We start from the raw sequence: 16,285 nt of genomic DNA on the forward strand, positions 1-16,285 counted from the left end.
TTTTTATTTTTTTTATTTTGAAAATATTAAAAAAAATAGAGGGTTAAAAATTGGGTTATATCATATATGTTGATAATATTGTCATTTTTAGTAATGATACAAAAAGGATCGAGAGTCTTAGTTAATACTTATCATCTCATTTTAACATGAGGGACTTTGGTTCTTTAAATTTCTTCCTAAAAATTGAGGTTCATCATGATTCTCAATCCATCATTATCACTTAAACAAAGTATACAAAGAAGATTTTAAAGCATTCTTTTATGATTGGTCTCAACTAGTTTCCACACTAATGGCATATGGCTCTGAAATGTTTAAATTTAATGGTGATTCTCTTAATGATGCTATATCATATTATAGTGTTGTTAGGGCATTACAATACCTCATCATGACAATACTATATTTATCTTATGCTATAAATCAAGTATATTAGTATATGCATTCTCCCACAACAATATACTTTAAAGCTTCCAAACAAATATTGCAATATCTTAAAAATATTGTTGGCTATGGTATTACTCTTTGCCCATTATCTAGTTTCTCTCTCAATGAATTATTTGATTTGGGTTGAGTTGGATCATTAGATAATCCTTATTCTATAATAGGTGGTTTTTTATGTCTTGGTTCTAACCTCAAATATTATTGTTATTATTGTTATAATAAACTTGTGTTAGATACAATTTTTACTTTATGATCTAGGTGTGTTCTTAACTAAACCTCCTACCTTGTTTTGTGATAATATCAACACTACATATCTAGTTGCCAACCCAATAATGCATGCACACATCAAACTTATAGAAGTTAATTATCATTTTGTGCGATAACATGCAAACACGAGGAGCTCTTCATGTTTAATTCATTGGAAGTGACAATCAAATTGTAGATAGATTTACCAAGACCTTGTCCTCTTCTCAATTTTCATGGTTTCGAAACAAACTCAACATGTTTGTAAGTAGATATCACTCCCACTTATCTAACAAGAAGATTATTGTTCTAACAAGAAGATTATAACAATAATAGAAACAATTAAGAAAATGAGCATATCTCATATTTCCTTGACAGCTGCAAAACAATCCCGTGACAATTACAAAACGATCCCTTGACTAGAGATGTTGAATTTTATCCAATGATCATTCCTGCAATTCATTGTAGCTATTTACTTCCATGTATATCTATACAATTCTTATATAATAAAGCTATTAGCCACAATTGGTTTAAGCAGAAACGTTCACTTGATGTCTTGTTTCTACATATGTTGCCTCGAGTACAGGTAAAACCAGGTTGTCTTGTACATCAGTAATGGGTTCATGAGACTAGTGGTTATGTCCATATCACTAACGGATACTAAAACTGTGTTTTGGGTGAAAGGACAATTTTTTATGATGGATAATGAGTGATGTAAATGTAAGAAATATTGAAGGTCAGGTTTTGTCTTTGAATTTAGGTTAAGCTCATTCGTAACTTCAAATTTGATGGATCTATACTATACTAAGCGATAGGATTTGCTGCTAGAATTTTGGTAGATGGTGTGCCTTGTCAGGTTACTAATTGTTGTGAAAACAAATGACAAAATTTATAGCACTATCATGTTAATCTTTGTTTTGTTTCGAGCTATCAAAATGGCCGGCAATAATGTTTCCATTATTCATTATCGTATGTTTGCCACTAATTCTTTCTATAATGAGGTATGGAACTACATATTATTTCAAAGACAAAAGGATGATCATCTTTTAAAAGAACGAGAGCAATTTAAACTGTGTAACAATTTATTCCTTACAATTTAAAGAATTTTTTAGATTGGTCCTTTTGTTTTTCTTTTTTACTTCATGAGTTTAAACCATAGGCTGTTAATTAATTTTGATTGTTGGAAGGGGTATTTGGTATTTACCACGAACAGAGATGGATCCCGTATTTTTCAGATACAAACTGCTGCTTCCTCGGCAGGCAGCAGCGCCGTTACATTTTGAAACTGACGAGCAGATATCAGGAGCTTAGAGAGAGCATCCATCAATGGATTTGGAAGAGCATCGACGTAAAAACGAAGAAGACGAAACCGAAGCCAATAAGCAGAAAGGATTTATTCTCTCTGTCTACTCTCACTATCTCCGCAACCGACTTGCTGCTCTCTTTCCCCTCTCTTTCCATGATTCCTGCGATTTTCTCTCCAGAATCTCCAATCTCTGCGTTCAAACCGGACGACGCGTCTTTTTTCCTCGTAGACGACGCAAGGCTTGCCTCCCACTCCCTCTCCCTTCTAACACTCTCTATTCTTCTGTGTATTTACTCTTTCTCTCACTCTCTTCACATTTTGATTTTCCTGTTTAATTGTTAATTAATTACTAGTTTTTTTTTTTGTTGATATCTAGGCATTATTTCACTTTTCTTATGAAAAAATCGCTACTGGTAATTGAACGCTGATTAGAAATTAGTGCATAAACTTAATTAAAAAAATTATGAAATATTATTGTTTTTGTAAATAATGATGGATAAATAAGTATAATTATTTTAATTTGTTATATTTATTTTCTTAAATCTAGAATTTATTAGAGATGATGTCGTGTTTTCTGTATGTGCAGGGTTAGGATAGAGTCTTCGAGGGTGTATGATGTTTTGGAGGATATCATGGGGCATATTTTTATACATTTGCACAACATTCAAGATAATTTGCAATTTTGGCAACCTTTAATAGAGGTACTGATACTACACCCAGTGTGTTTGTTGTTAACCGTTGTATCTGGTAAGTTCTCTCTGTTGTGATCGTTTTGCTTTGATTTGTTTGTAACTGCAGGCATCTAATGCTCGGAAATTGTACTTTATGATTTTCGAGAGAGGGCCACATGCTTTCCTTGGCGGAACAGCTCAGTTGTTGCGTCAAAGCATTGTTGATGGTTGGTCTATGCAGCATCTAAGTCAATTTGCTTCTGCTTATATTTCCGAGAGGATAGTTATCTTAAGCAGCTTAAGATGTGCCATTGCTACATTCTTGGCCGAGGTTCGTGTGATGCTGCTTTCGGTTTTGGTTTTGTATTTCATAGATAATTCTTACTAATTATTTGACCTGAATGTCAAATAATTATCTCAATGTGGGGAGCAAGATTCGAACTTGTGATTGTTGGTTATTAAAACCTTGAACTATCTCACCCCAAAAGTTTAAGTTGTTTAGGTGAGGTCTTAATGTATGATTCGTATTGTTCTCTAACACTATATATGAACTTGCTCTTCATTGATAATTAGAAAACTCGGAAATGAGTAAAATTTCTTTGACATATGGGCTTGAAATGTAAAAAAAAATTCTTAGTGTCAAATTTTTATGTTTTTTCTTTGTGGATGTTAATGGATACATCAATGAGCATTGTGTGTTCAAAAAAACATTGTAAGAACTAATTACCAATCAATTGCTTTGCTTCACTTCACTTGTAGGTTTACATGGAAGTTGATAGATGTGGAGAGCAGTTAGTGGAAGATCCAGAAAAGTCATTTCCGCCATTACTAGCAGTTATTAATCGTTTATTTTCAAATTTGGAGGCAGCAATTGGCCATTTACATGCAATACGTCAGGTGGAGAAACTAACATATGATGATTGCAGTTTTTCCCCATCCTTGTGGCAATGATAATTTGCTTGTGACTTTTTTGTGGTTTTTTCTCATCCTAATAAAAGTTGCTATTACTTACTTTTCACTTCAATGATGTGCAGACTGATTCTTCTGTTGAAGGAAGCTATTCATTTCCACTTGTATTTGAGAAATCACCACAAGTTAATCAAGAAGGGTCTCAGTGGACAGATTGTGAAATCAGTGATGCCATCAATGCGGTTTATAAAAATCTTGAGAAATTGGACTCCTATATATCTGTTATGGTAACAGTGCTTCCCATAGGCTGCATTTGTTAATTGATTGATTATTTTTATTGGTTGATTGCTTCTTCTTCTACTTACTCTTGTATATCTTTATTGTTTCTTATAGATAATTATTGCCTAATGGTTGGTCAACTTTTTTGAGATATATTTGTTTCTTCTCCTTTCTAAGGTTTCCAAACACCAAAAGCCTAGTAAATTATCCCAGCACTGGATCCGCCACACATGTGGTGTAGTTGGCTTGTCATTTTGTTCCTTGTGGCTCCTTCAACATAGTCGTTTGATGGGAAGCCCTGATATTGACAACTGGATTCGTGAAGCCAAGGACTCAACTATTAGCTTCTTTAATGATCACGTGGAGCAACCGGTATGCCCTAACTTGCCCTTCTCATTGCTCTTCTTACTGTTAGGTTGACTGGCCCTAAATGCTTTCAGCTTTTGGATATTTAACAAGTATAAGCATGTAGACCATAAAATAAATTTTGATGAAGATATTAAGTACTCAATTTATTGGATATCAATAATATAAAGCATTGTAGATGATCATATCAATGAAAGATGAGCTTATCTTCAACAAATTAATTATAGTAAAAATTTCATAAAACTGTGTTGTTCATAGCAATGAAAAGTAATAAGCATTGTACCTCAAGGGTTCTGTACCTCTAGTTGATTGAATTGAGACAGCTATAAAAAACCAATGGTATGAGAACTAATTGGAAGTGAAGCTTATATCAAGTAGTGCTTATACCATAAAAAGATTTTGAATTAGGTTTTAAGACTCAAGGTAAAATGTATTTAATGGCTAACAAATCTTACCATTAGTTAGAGACTAGATGGAGGTTGTCCAACTTACTTTGGTATGTATGGGTGCATTAGCAGTCCTAACTCTTGATTGGATTAGGATATATTGAGACTTTTAGGTTTTAGTGATTGACTTGGATAGCTCAATTCTAAACTTCTAAGCCCATACATTATTTTTGTAAAAATGTTGAGCCAATCCAAATACTGATGAAATCACCATTATTTTAGCCCATCTAGATACTGATAATTTGAAAGAAAAGAATGGATTTTCTTTCTGCCTAGTTGTTTGATGTGTACATAGGTCCTTATTTATAGTTATATAAGAGTAAATCAAATCCCTTAATTGACTAACCAATTCCTTAGTTTATGCTAGCTAATTATATCAAGGATTACATGCCTATTATAAATCACAACCCCTAAGTTACAGCCCATCACAATCTCTAATTTACAGCACAAATCTCATCAAATCACAATCCTTAATTTATAGCACAAATCTCATCAAATGTATTGACACTCCCCCTCAAATTGATGTTGATAGATCAAACAACAAGAATGTGCCAATTAAGTATTGATGTTCTTTAGTCATCCTATGGTGAAAATATTGGCAATTTGGTTACGAGAAGAAACATGTGAAAGAATAATCATTTTTTCTTAAAAAACTTCTTAGATCTAATGATAGTCAATCTCAATGTGCTTTGTGCATTTATAATAAACTGGATAACAGTAGTATTGTCGACATGAAAAGAAGTTGGATGGAGTGGAGAAAATCCAAGTTTAGTAAGTAGACCTTGAAGCCATGTAATATTCAAACATGGATGGGACATAGCTTGATATTCAACTTTAGTTGAAGATTTTGAGACATGATCTTGTTTCTTAGATTTTCTAGAAATTAGGGTTTGCCTAAAAATAAACATCATCTAGTAGTAGAACGATGAGAGCTAGGGAAACCACCCTAATCTTCATTAGCGTAAGCAGTCATTTTAAGATCACTTAATAAGGAAAGAAAAATCCTCTAAGAATTGTCCCCAAAATATACTAAACAACACAATGAGCAACAATTATATGAATATGACGTGGTCATAAACTAACCAAACTGCATGTGCTATATCAGGTCGAGTAACCGTTAAGTAGTTGAGTTTCCCATCAATTCTTTGAAAATGAGTTGGGTCATCAATAACATCCCCATTATTAGAATGGAGTTTAACATTGAGCTTCATAGGAGTATTATATGTGCTAGGACCTTGCACTTGAGCAAGATCAACACTATCTTGAGCATATTTGTATTGATTGACAAAAACATCATATTAACAGAGAGATCTTAAGCCCTAGAAAATATGTCAATGGACCAAGATCCTTGGTGTGGAAAGGCTATTGTAAGGTTATCTTCAAATAGTGAGTTCTAGAGACATCATCACCTGTAATCAAAATTTCATCGACATAGATCAAAAGAATGGTTATACCTTGAACGGCATTCTTATACCTTGAACGGTTCGACGAGAAAACATAAATGGATCATAAGCGCTTTATTCAAACTATACACCTGGAGCTTGTTTAAGACTATAGAAAGATTTCCTTAATCCACTTAATCGACAAACATGTTTGAAGCTAACTAAATGATATCATAGAGGTGAAGTCATAAAAATAACTTCATCTAGATCACCATGGAGAAAAACATTCTAAACATCCATCTGAGATAAGCTTCAATGATGAGAAGCATCAATATCTAAGATTGTATGCACGGTAGTCAATTTGGTAACTGGAGCAAATGTCTTGTCATAGTTTACTCCATATTCTTGATGATTTCCTAGTGCCATTAAACAAGCTTTATAAATGTCCAAAGAACCATTAGGCGTAACACTATACGCTCACTTACACCTAATTGGTTTAACTTTAAAGGGACATGACATAAGATCCCAAGTATGATGATCCTCTTTGTGCCCAAATCTTGAACAACTCAACCAAAATGAGAAAAAAAACAGCAAGACAATTATCTTTCACGAGTTGGCCAACAAAAATCAATTGTCAGTTAACTTTGGGATAAGAAAAACACTATAAGAACTTAAAAGGAGTTAATATGAACAATCCCAATTCCAAAAATAAAAATAGGTTCTATTGCAATATGAATTTGATTAGGATCATAGTTGGGGAAATTATGGTAAGATTATGTGGGGACCAAGTCATACGATTCAAAATAGAGGAGTTTAGATAACATGAGTAATAGGGACAAAACTTGTGGCATCAGAAGAAACAGTTGAGGAAACAAAAAACCCTAGTGTTGAATAATCCACATTGTATGCCTGAATTTTATGACTTTGTGGCCGATGTATACAATCCCTAATAACATTTCCAGACTCCTTATAATAATGCTAATTTTTTTCTTTTATATAGTTATTTAATGAGAAACATTGAATCTTGTCCATTTCCTGATACTTGAATTTGTTGTGTTTAGAAGGCCACCTTAGACGGCCTAATGTTCTATTGTGCTTAATGACTAGAGTCATTGTTCTTCCCTCAATAAATGATGGAGACGATTGTCTAAATGGTGGTTGTTTGTTCATCAATATGGCATGAAGAGGCTCAAACTTCTTTCTAAGTTTCTTGAGAAATTGATGTCGTTTGAACTTTTCATAAATCTTTTGTATTATGGGAAGTGCAAAATTGAGTTCTAACTCCCATTTCTTATTGAATTAATTAATCAACTTGTTATTGAACATTTATTTTGAACTCGAAAATTTTCGGGAAAAAAACTTTTTGACCCATTTTTTATTTTTATTTATTATTATGAGAATCAATCCTTCTACTTCTGGTCCTGGAGTTTCCAGCATAGACAATATATACATATTCAATTGCAAGAGATACAAAATCATAATAATAGTCCTGAACAGGCTTACCACCCTACGTGCATTTTTGAAGATCATGTTCAAGTTGAAATTCCCTTGCATCATCTTCTTGATAATAGTCCTGTTTTAGATAGTTCCACATGGCAGGAGTAGTTTGATAGGTAACTAATTGAATGTTATATAGGATTCAACTAATCCCAAAATCCAACTAATAACTTGAGCATTATTTGAAATCCATTGAGCTTGATCCTTGAGATCAGTTGGTTCTGTTTCAGTTTTATCAATATAACCCTGTAACTCGTTTCCTTGAATAAAATTTTGTAAATGAAATTCCCAAAGAAAGTAATTTTTCCCATAAAATCAATTCATTATAATTTCTTTATTGCTCAACATATTTTCAAAAAAAAGAAATTCAAAGAGGAGAAATGATGCCAAATAACGTAGAGAAAAATCAACTATGGCCAAGAGACAATCAATCACAAACATAAAGAGAATTTTGTAGAAGAATTCTCTAAACAATCTGTAGGCCTCAACGCGAGTAAAGAAGAGCAATTTTGGCCAAGAGACAACCAGACACGAGCAGCAACTAGTACTTTGAAGACATTGAAATTTTTTTTATAACTCCTAAGCTCTCATATTATGTCCAATAATCATCTCAACCCAAAAATTTAAATTTTTAAGTGAGATCCAAAGATATGATTTATATTTTTCTCTAAAACATCTCTTCAAGTGAATTTTTTGAGCTTGAAACTTACATAAACTCAAACTACCTTATGTTATAAAATTAATTTTAATTTGAAGAAAAAATAGGGGTAATGAGATTTGAACTTGTGATCATTTAGTCAACAAAGCTTTGATACCAAGATAATTTGAAAGAAAAGAATGAATTTCCTTATGGCCAAGTTGTTGTTTGTTGTGTACATAAGTCTCACTTTAGTTATGCAAGAGTCGATCAAATCCCTTAATTGACCAATCTTTTAGTTTATTCTAGATAATTAAGTATAGGATTCCATACCTATTATAAATCACGAGTGCATATCTCAATCTCATCGAAGTCGACCAGGCAAAGATAATAATAATAATAAAAAAAAATCATGTCCTGAGTTTTTTAAGAACCAATGTTTGATTTTTGTAATCATCTCAAAATATCTCGTTAACTCAATACTTGGCCAATGTGGCGTAAATATATGGGCTTCTTCATGTTAAAATCTCAGAATAAGCTGGTTATTCAAGGAGACATTTTGGCCCTCAAGTGTGCTTTTTGTATCCTTCCATTTGTTCTGGATCCCTTTGAATATTCAGAGGAAGTCATTTCATAATAAGCATTGGACTCACACTTTCTTTGTCTCCAAATTATTTATATATTCCTTGTTATTTAGGGATTATTTGCTCAAATGATTTAATGGTGTGGAACTTGATTTATGAACAGCTTCTGTCCATTAGAGATGAACTTTTTGATACATTCAGGAAGAGACACAAAGGTGTGATGGAGGTAGAAGAAGTGCAGTTGACTGCCAGTTCGCTGCATAGGTTAAACTTTCTCCCATTTCTTGTGGACTCATTACCTATTATATTGGATGGTGATTACTTGTTATACAAAAAGAGTATTGTACTTCAATCTCATAAAACTATAGTGTGTATGTTTTGGACTCAGCTGCAATGATGCCGTGAACCTTATTGACAATCATGTATTTCATGTATTCGACCTTGACTCTGAAGATAATGCTTATATAGTTTCTAAATTACCTGCAAGCTTAATTATGACAAGAGAGGGTCAAGAACAGTGAAGAATACATAACATGTTCACATGATAAAAAAAAGACAAGTTGACATTGAAAAATAATGGAAGAGAATATCATGTTGGTGTATGGAACTAATCAAAAAGGGGTCTTGCTATCCCCTTGCACAGAAGATGCTGCCATATCATTTTCTTTTAAAAGTGTTTTTCTTCTTTTAGGTTGATCTTCACTCAACCCTTACTTAATTATTTGCTTGAGATGCAGAATGTTATTGGCTTTCAGCGAGCAGACAAAAGGTCAAAAGTTCCCTGAACATGCATCAGATCAGGAAATGCTTGAAATAGTTATGGACAGGTTGACTTCTTTGCCGAACTTATTCTGGGTCTTTATCATTACCCTTGATATTATATTTCGACAAATACCATACGACACTTAAAGTATAGAACAACAGAAGGGAATGATTAACTCTATTACTAGTTTTCTGCCATGCCTGACTCATTGTTTAGTATAGTAAATTGATGCATCCAAGGAACAATAAAGGGGAACCGGAAAGTTGAAGAACATGCATGTGAGGCACCAGAATATTGAAAAATAAGGGGAACCAAGCAATAGTTATCTTTTTTTGTATTGGCTTTCTGTTCTTACCCACTTAGTTTCCTCATGAAAGATTTTTCCATTTCACAATACAGCCCTTCGATTTTAGTTTATTTTTAATAAAATCTTATATGGCCCCTCAAAATTATGTGTATTCTATTCAAGTCCTCACTCGTTCTATAATTTGTCCACCCTCAGCCACTGTTCCTAATCCTTTTGCTTTGTTTAAAGATCCTACTTTGATGATTGCCAATGGCAATAAGAATGGCTTATTACTAAACTATTTTCACCATGTCCTCATGTGCATCATATGTGTTTGTCAAATGTAGAAGTTGATTGAGTCGTTTATCTGCTGTAAATTTGCTGAAGGCATTGACAAGACAAATTTGATACTAGTTTGTTTTTGTTTGGACACATTTGTGTGCACAAAGAATGTTTTAAGGGACATAATCCCCATGTACATTGGTTAAATCTGCTTTCAGTCAATAGAAATTTTACTCAAAGTTAAAGAAACTCAAATCATATCTTTGATAAATTTATCTAGGAAGGTGGTAGGTTTTTTATATTTTTGAGAGGGGCTAATACTCTTAAAATCTCTCTGAATTATTAACTTCTTTTTTTCTTTGGTGTTAACTTCATGTCATTATTTTGAATTGCTACTTCTACAAAATTACTGATCTAATTATGTTTTCTGGCAGTCTTTGTTTTTTTGACTGAAAAGCAAAATAATCATCTTTTTAATTTTAATGCAGGTATGAACAGGAACTTACTCATCCTATTCAGAATCTCTTAAAGGGAGAGCTTGCTCATGCCTTGCTGATCCAGGTACTGCAGACTATTTTTATTATGTTATTTTCTTATACTTTTGGCCATGTTATAATGGGTTCTTGCTATTTCAGGTTCAGAAGCTAAAATTGGATATTGAGACGTGAGTTCACTGACCTTGTATCATGGATAGATGATTAATGTTCCTTGACCATGTTTATCTCAATTGTCTTTATCTTTAATCAGGGCGATGCTTGAACTTGATCAGATTCTCAAGGCAAATGAGATCAATTTTGCTATTCTTGCGGCCTTACCGGCTTTCTTTCTCTCTCTTTTGCTGCTAATGTTATTGCGTGCATGGTTTAAACGGGTAAGAATTTACTTATCTTTTTACCTTTCTTAGAATAACTTCGTGAAGAGAATTAGTCTGTTACCAGGTATAGGAATTAAAAGATATTTGATAATACACATGCGTATCATTAGTTCAGACAAGTTCAGCTTGAGTAAATTCCCATGCTTACTGTTGCTGTGGTGTTTTATTCTTTAATCCAGGGAAGAATTTAATGATTGTTGTGAGAGAGAGGATATTTATTGCTTTTCATTTGGCATAAAAAAGCTTGGACTCTTTTCAGCTAGCATGACATTCTTTATACTTCTATTGAGCATAACACTTTCTATACTTCTATAGAGCATGCACTTGAGCCTTAGGTTAGGATTCGTGGTCCATTTAAAACAATTGGCATATTGAATAAACATGCAGTATCTAATGAGATTAACAATCAAATTCTGTAAATGCTTCAATCCTTTCACTGTTCATGTTTCTTCCCTATTTTTATTCCGTGGCTGCTGATTCTGCTTATTTGTATCAGGATACTAGAGCAGAAGGAAGGGGCAGAATTGCTCGGCGCCAAAGGAGACTGCTTTTAGTGGAGGTTGAGAAAGGAATTGCTCAATATCAAACTTACGTTAACCAAGGACTGGTATGAATCTGGATTTCTTTTAGGACTATTTTTCCTAGTTCTCCCTGTTACCTCAATTATTTAGTATCTATTGATATTTTTGTTAGATTTGTAGTGTAAATGAAATTTATTGCATTATATGAATTATCTATCTTTTTTAACCCTAGAATGACAGGGCTTTTCCCTCGCGCTCATGCATTAGTTATCGGCCATTATCTTTTCTACTTGACAGAAGGTATAAGAGGGTTTATGGTCTTGTGTGTTATTCTTTTCTGAGTAGATGAATGATTGGTAAAACTTGGATAAACTCTGATTTATACAAAAATCTTGGTTGCATAGGAGATGTCAATATGTTTATTTTTTATGTCCTGCTATAAATCTTCCTGTAAATGTACTTGGAAATTTGGCTGCCTGATCTTTATTATGGCATCTCACTGTGCTTATCCCGGCCTATTTTTTAAAGAACTGCTTGATATGAGAAAAAATTTTAAAAAAAATTATGATGCGCCATGGCTAGTGTTTTCTTTGAAAGTTCTGGAGTTGTTGTCCAACTTTCACGATGTTATCTCCTCTCTCGGTCTTGGTACGAGATTTGAATTTGGGAGTCACTTGCTGGTCACTCTTTCAGCTCTTGTCAAAGGACCAAAAGTTTTAAAGTTTCTTTTCTCCTGCTGCCACTTTTAAATGATTCAAACGCGTTCGATTGTTGCCAATGCATTATGAATATAGATACATCAACCCTCGTTTCATTTGTTTTACAGGAAAAGGAGTCACAATGCATGTTTGGATTAGTGTTACATTGTCTGGATCGCCTGTTCCATGCTGTAGAAGGGCATGCAAAAGCCACTGGTGAATGGCAATGGTTAGTGTCATCTCCGAGTTTTACTTATTATCTTTATTATCCAAAATCTCTTGCTGAGATGTTCCCATCCTTCTCTCTAGTACAAGGCAAGTATGAGTTTGGTCTTAAGCTAATTGGAAATATGTTTTGAACAGGTTGAGACAGGATATTATTGATCTGGGGAAGCCCCGCCTTCAAACTGACTATAAGCTCATGGTGTTATCTCGCATGGAGCGGGTTTACGAGTGCCTGCTTCCTTCATTGAAACGACAATAGGTTCATATTTTGTTTTTTCTCCCCCTCAATTTAATTCCTTCATCCCCACCAAAAAAAGGATTAAAAGAAAATAAGAGCACATTTTGTTGAAACCATCCATAAAATCATCTGGGTTGAGGTGTTTTTTTACTGTTTTTATATCTTCCTATCGAAATCAAAAAAAAAAAAATCATTAATTCAATCTAGATGTACATCGAAAAATACTGTCCAGACATTATCAAATATAGGTCTGTGTCGGGCAGTTCAACAATGGATTGAAACTTTAGCCCATTGAGTTTAACAGGTCTGTTCTAAGGTTTTTAAAAGGAAATTAAGGGGAGACATCTTTAAAAAATAATCTCCTTAGCAAATCAGAGTTAAGGGCTCCCTCTTGTTTGCTTGTTATAACTTTTTATTTATTGAATTACATTTAAAATTCAAATCAATATCCACAGGAGAGTTGGGAATTCAAATCAATTCCTGGGCACGAGGACCACTGTGGTTTTCATGGGCCATGGCCCTACTCCCTTGCCTGGAAAAGGCCACATAAATATCCGATAAACTATATATGGACCTAAGTGCAGAAACGTTTAGAAGTAATGACTAATGCGCTCCGTCTCAAACATGGGAATGGTTAAACAAACTGATCTCTATGTATGCCTAGGGAAGCTACTGTGTAATCTAAATTCTAGCTGTTGTCTACCATTGCTTATAGGATGTGAAAAGGCATATACAGCAGAACAAAAACACTTGCTAGTAACTTCAGTCTTCCTCATCATAATCTTCCTCGTCTATTCTTGTATTTAAGTTCGCAAGTTGAATGGGATCGATATCCATCCTTTCAATGTCTGCTAGAGACCATCCAGGTACTTCCTCGTGCTTCAATTCAGGAATTGGTTTTGTTGAGTAGCTTGCAGGGACAGAAGCTAGCACTGGTTTTGTTTCTCCATTCTCATCCAAGTCCAAATTCAGGTCAAAGTCATGGACTGGTGTTCGTAAATTTCTTCCAGCTGGAATATTATCCTTAAAATCTTCAGGCTCGTATTCCTTGTCTAGCCTTCCAAGGTTTGGACTGTGCTTGTCATCATGATGAACAATGTCTGGGTCATCTTCGAACTTCCCATCCTGTGCAGCTGTCTCCCTCTCCATGGGTCTCGTCCCCCGGCCACGGCCACGGCCTCTACCTCTGCCCCTACCTCTTCCTCTGCCACTGCTACTTGTCTGGGTAGTCTCATGCTGTCAAAGGAATTGTGGGTTGAGTTCTAGGTCATATTGTTCGAAAACATAAAAAGAGCAGAATAAACCACGTATGCCTCCTAATCAGTGGAGGCAGAAACAATCTGCAACTGGTGATACAATTAACTTGTTACAGGAAAAATAACACCATTTAAACTAAGGGCATTTTTATAGTAGACATTGAGCATATATAGTTTCTACACAATCTCAAGATAACATGACATCCAATTATATATGGAAGATAATCAAGGCGAAAGGCACAAAAACCTACTCTTCTGCTTCTATTGCGCTCCTCGTCACTGTAATTGTCTTCATCATCAGCAACTTTCCTGAAGTTGAAGCATTAAGAATGCCATTAGTCATCAGACACTCTAAATGTCCAAAACTACAAATAAGACACAAGACTAGACATTCCAAACCTTCTTTTGGCAATGCCATGTTCATCAAAGGCAGCATCAGGACCACCTAAATCTGGAACCTTGCTCACAATTTCCCTCAGAAAATCAAATACATTGAATGTCTGTACACACTGTTTCCTGTAAATTTCGTAGAAAAAGTCAGACCACCTTCATTCCCTGATGCTAGAAGGCGAAGAAAACACAAATTCATTCTCTCTCTCTCTCTCTCTCTCTCTCACTCAAAATGAACTACGGTCGCCAGCTTGGCACCCACAGGTAGATTTGTACCCAAGGACAAGAGAAAGATCTCACTTACAAATGCAATGAATTCAAGGTCTTGGCTCCCCTTTTCAGAGTTATCTCGTAAGTTCGGTCACATAGATCTTGCAAAAATAGTTCCAAAGCTTTAGCTGCACATTTCATTACAAATCTAGTTGGTAATATGAATGAAACAGAACTGACATAAAGAAAAACAAGTTGAAGAAAATAAATGTAGCACATGAAAATAGAAAGCGCGGGGAGGGGAACCATTCATGGCATCGGCATAAGCATGACTTTATGGAGACCAAGTAAGAAATGTGATGTGAGAGAAAATAGAAAGGGACCATATCTCCACCATTTCATAAGCATGACTCCATATTTATTTACTTACAAACAAGAAGGGGCACAGCCATGGCAATCTTTCCGACATCCTCATCGGTTTGCATAATCTTCTTAATCCGAGCCTATCAAATAATACCAAGATAAAGTAACTAATCAGATGGTAGAAAAATCAACATAACCCAAAAAAATCACTAGATAACCCAGAAAAATAAATATATATGCGAGAATTCAAGTGATATCTTTTAATAGGCCCATTAAAAGGTTGAACCACTAGATTACCCTCGAATTGAAAATGGATGCAAACCAAAAGTTAAGAGTCCTCTGCATGGTACAAGTGCTTTCAAAGTGGTAACACCTCTTCTTACAATGTTCAGAGGCCGGAGCCTTTGGAACAGGTTTTTTAGAAACGAGAAATTGCTCTTGGGACAAAACTACCAATTCCTATTCACATTTATGGTTGAGAACAGTTCTCTGTTCTTTTGGGAACGAACAAGCAAGGAAAGGTGAGAAACGAGGGAAGCAGAAGATAACTTCATGTCAACCATTCAGTACAGAACAAATCGAATGTCGAATAGCAGTGTAAGACTAAAAACTCGTTAATTTTTGTGTGTCTGTGTGCGCTTCTTACATGCGCTTGTAAGAAACAATTTTTTGTTTCACAGAATGAAACTACCATGCTTCTATCATACATTACGTGCATGGAACAAAACCAGCTTAAGAGGTAGTAAAACACAAGGTAAAGACCACTTGTAAGAAAAGCTGATCTGATTCCTGTCACCGCAAAGTCTCACCAACGGCAACAAGATTTTCTATCTGTCTCACAATTTAGAAACCCTAGAAAACAGGGTGGAACGTGAAAAAAAAAATCTCAATAGTAAATAAATAAAAAAGAGCCCGAAAACGTCCCGAAAACAACACCGATCCAGCGAAGTGCCCCAGATGGGAACAAGAAAGTAATGAAACCAATAAGCCACCAAACAAATTCAGCAGCACGCAAAGTACATGTAAAACAGAGGTAAAGGGAAAGCTATAAAGAGTCAATACGCATTACAACGTGCCCTACATACCAGCAATTCTTTAAGCATAATCAAATTGGTACGAGAAACAAGAGTTGGTCCGCTCATGTTTAGCCATTTCTACTACGTTAATACATAAAAACATAACCAATCCAACAAACCGCCCCAGATGGGCCACCAAATTCAGTGCCAAGCGAAAGTACATAAATAAAGAAAATGGGCATGCAATTTCAAGGACAAAACCAGATTCTGAGACTCAACACGGATTAGACAGTGCCTTAAATATCAATAATTCACTAATCCCATGTTAGTATTAACGAAAAACCAACCCCAGTAGCAGAATCATTACCATGAAAAAACATTGCTAAAAATCGATAGAACCAATAG

The 16,285-nt window shown here is 34.7% G+C and overlaps 2 protein-coding genes across 5 annotated transcripts in view; one reads left to right on the top strand and one right to left on the bottom strand.

Annotated features, from left to right (window-relative positions):
* Window positions 1–1,875: 1,875 nt before the first annotated feature.
* Window positions 1,876–12,847, top strand: DGS1 (dgd1 suppressor 1). The gene is made up of 14 exons (XM_011043718.1): window positions 1,876–2,273; window positions 2,574–2,688; window positions 2,786–2,989; window positions 3,418–3,555; window positions 3,693–3,854; window positions 4,024–4,218; window positions 8,922–9,022; window positions 9,496–9,585; window positions 10,578–10,650; window positions 10,725–10,753; window positions 10,837–10,960; window positions 11,460–11,570; window positions 12,311–12,411; window positions 12,546–12,847. Exons 1-14 carry the CDS (start codon window positions 2,008–2,010, stop codon window positions 12,664–12,666), a joined length of 1,830 nt encoding a protein of 609 aa, XP_011042020.1. The 5' UTR covers window positions 1,876–2,007; the 3' UTR covers window positions 12,667–12,847.
* Window positions 12,848–13,223: 376 nt separating this feature from the next.
* LOC105137826 (dr1-associated corepressor-like) overlaps window positions 13,224–16,285 on the bottom strand; it is a 3,493-nt gene continuing 431 nt past the window's right edge. Inside the window, exons 1-6 of one of the 4 annotated variants that reach the window (XM_011043713.1) lie at window positions 15,511–16,224; window positions 14,932–15,004; window positions 14,596–14,689; window positions 14,301–14,417; window positions 14,153–14,210; window positions 13,224–13,881 (exon numbers count right to left, since the gene is read on the bottom strand). In XM_011043713.1, the coding sequence (XP_011042015.1) occupies window positions 13,408–13,881; window positions 14,153–14,210; window positions 14,301–14,417; window positions 14,596–14,689; window positions 14,932–15,004; window positions 15,511–15,582 (888 nt within the window). In that variant the 5' untranslated portion in view covers window positions 15,583–16,224 and the 3' untranslated portion in view covers window positions 13,224–13,407. The other 3 variants (XM_011043716.1, XM_011043715.1, XM_011043717.1) reach the window with 3 other exon arrangements.

This window comes from Populus euphratica, unplaced genomic scaffold, assembly GCF_000495115.2.
Source record: "Populus euphratica unplaced genomic scaffold, PopEup_1.0 scaffold71.1, whole genome shotgun sequence".
NCBI classification, from domain to species: Eukaryota; Viridiplantae; Streptophyta; class Magnoliopsida; order Malpighiales; family Salicaceae; genus Populus; species Populus euphratica.

Excerpts from the sequence above, each read along its gene's own strand:
- DGS1 (XM_011043718.1), top strand. The coding sequence starts at position 2,008 with ATGGATTTGGAAGAGCATCGACGTAAAAACGAAGAAGACGAAACCGAA. Across the intron at positions 9,023-9,495 it reads ACTGCCAGTTCGCTGCATAG|AATGTTATTGGCTTTCAGCG; the intron begins GTTAAACTTTCT and ends CTTGAGATGCAG. Across the intron at positions 12,412-12,545 it reads GCCACTGGTGAATGGCAATG|GTTGAGACAGGATATTATTG; the intron begins GTTAGTGTCATC and ends TGTTTTGAACAG.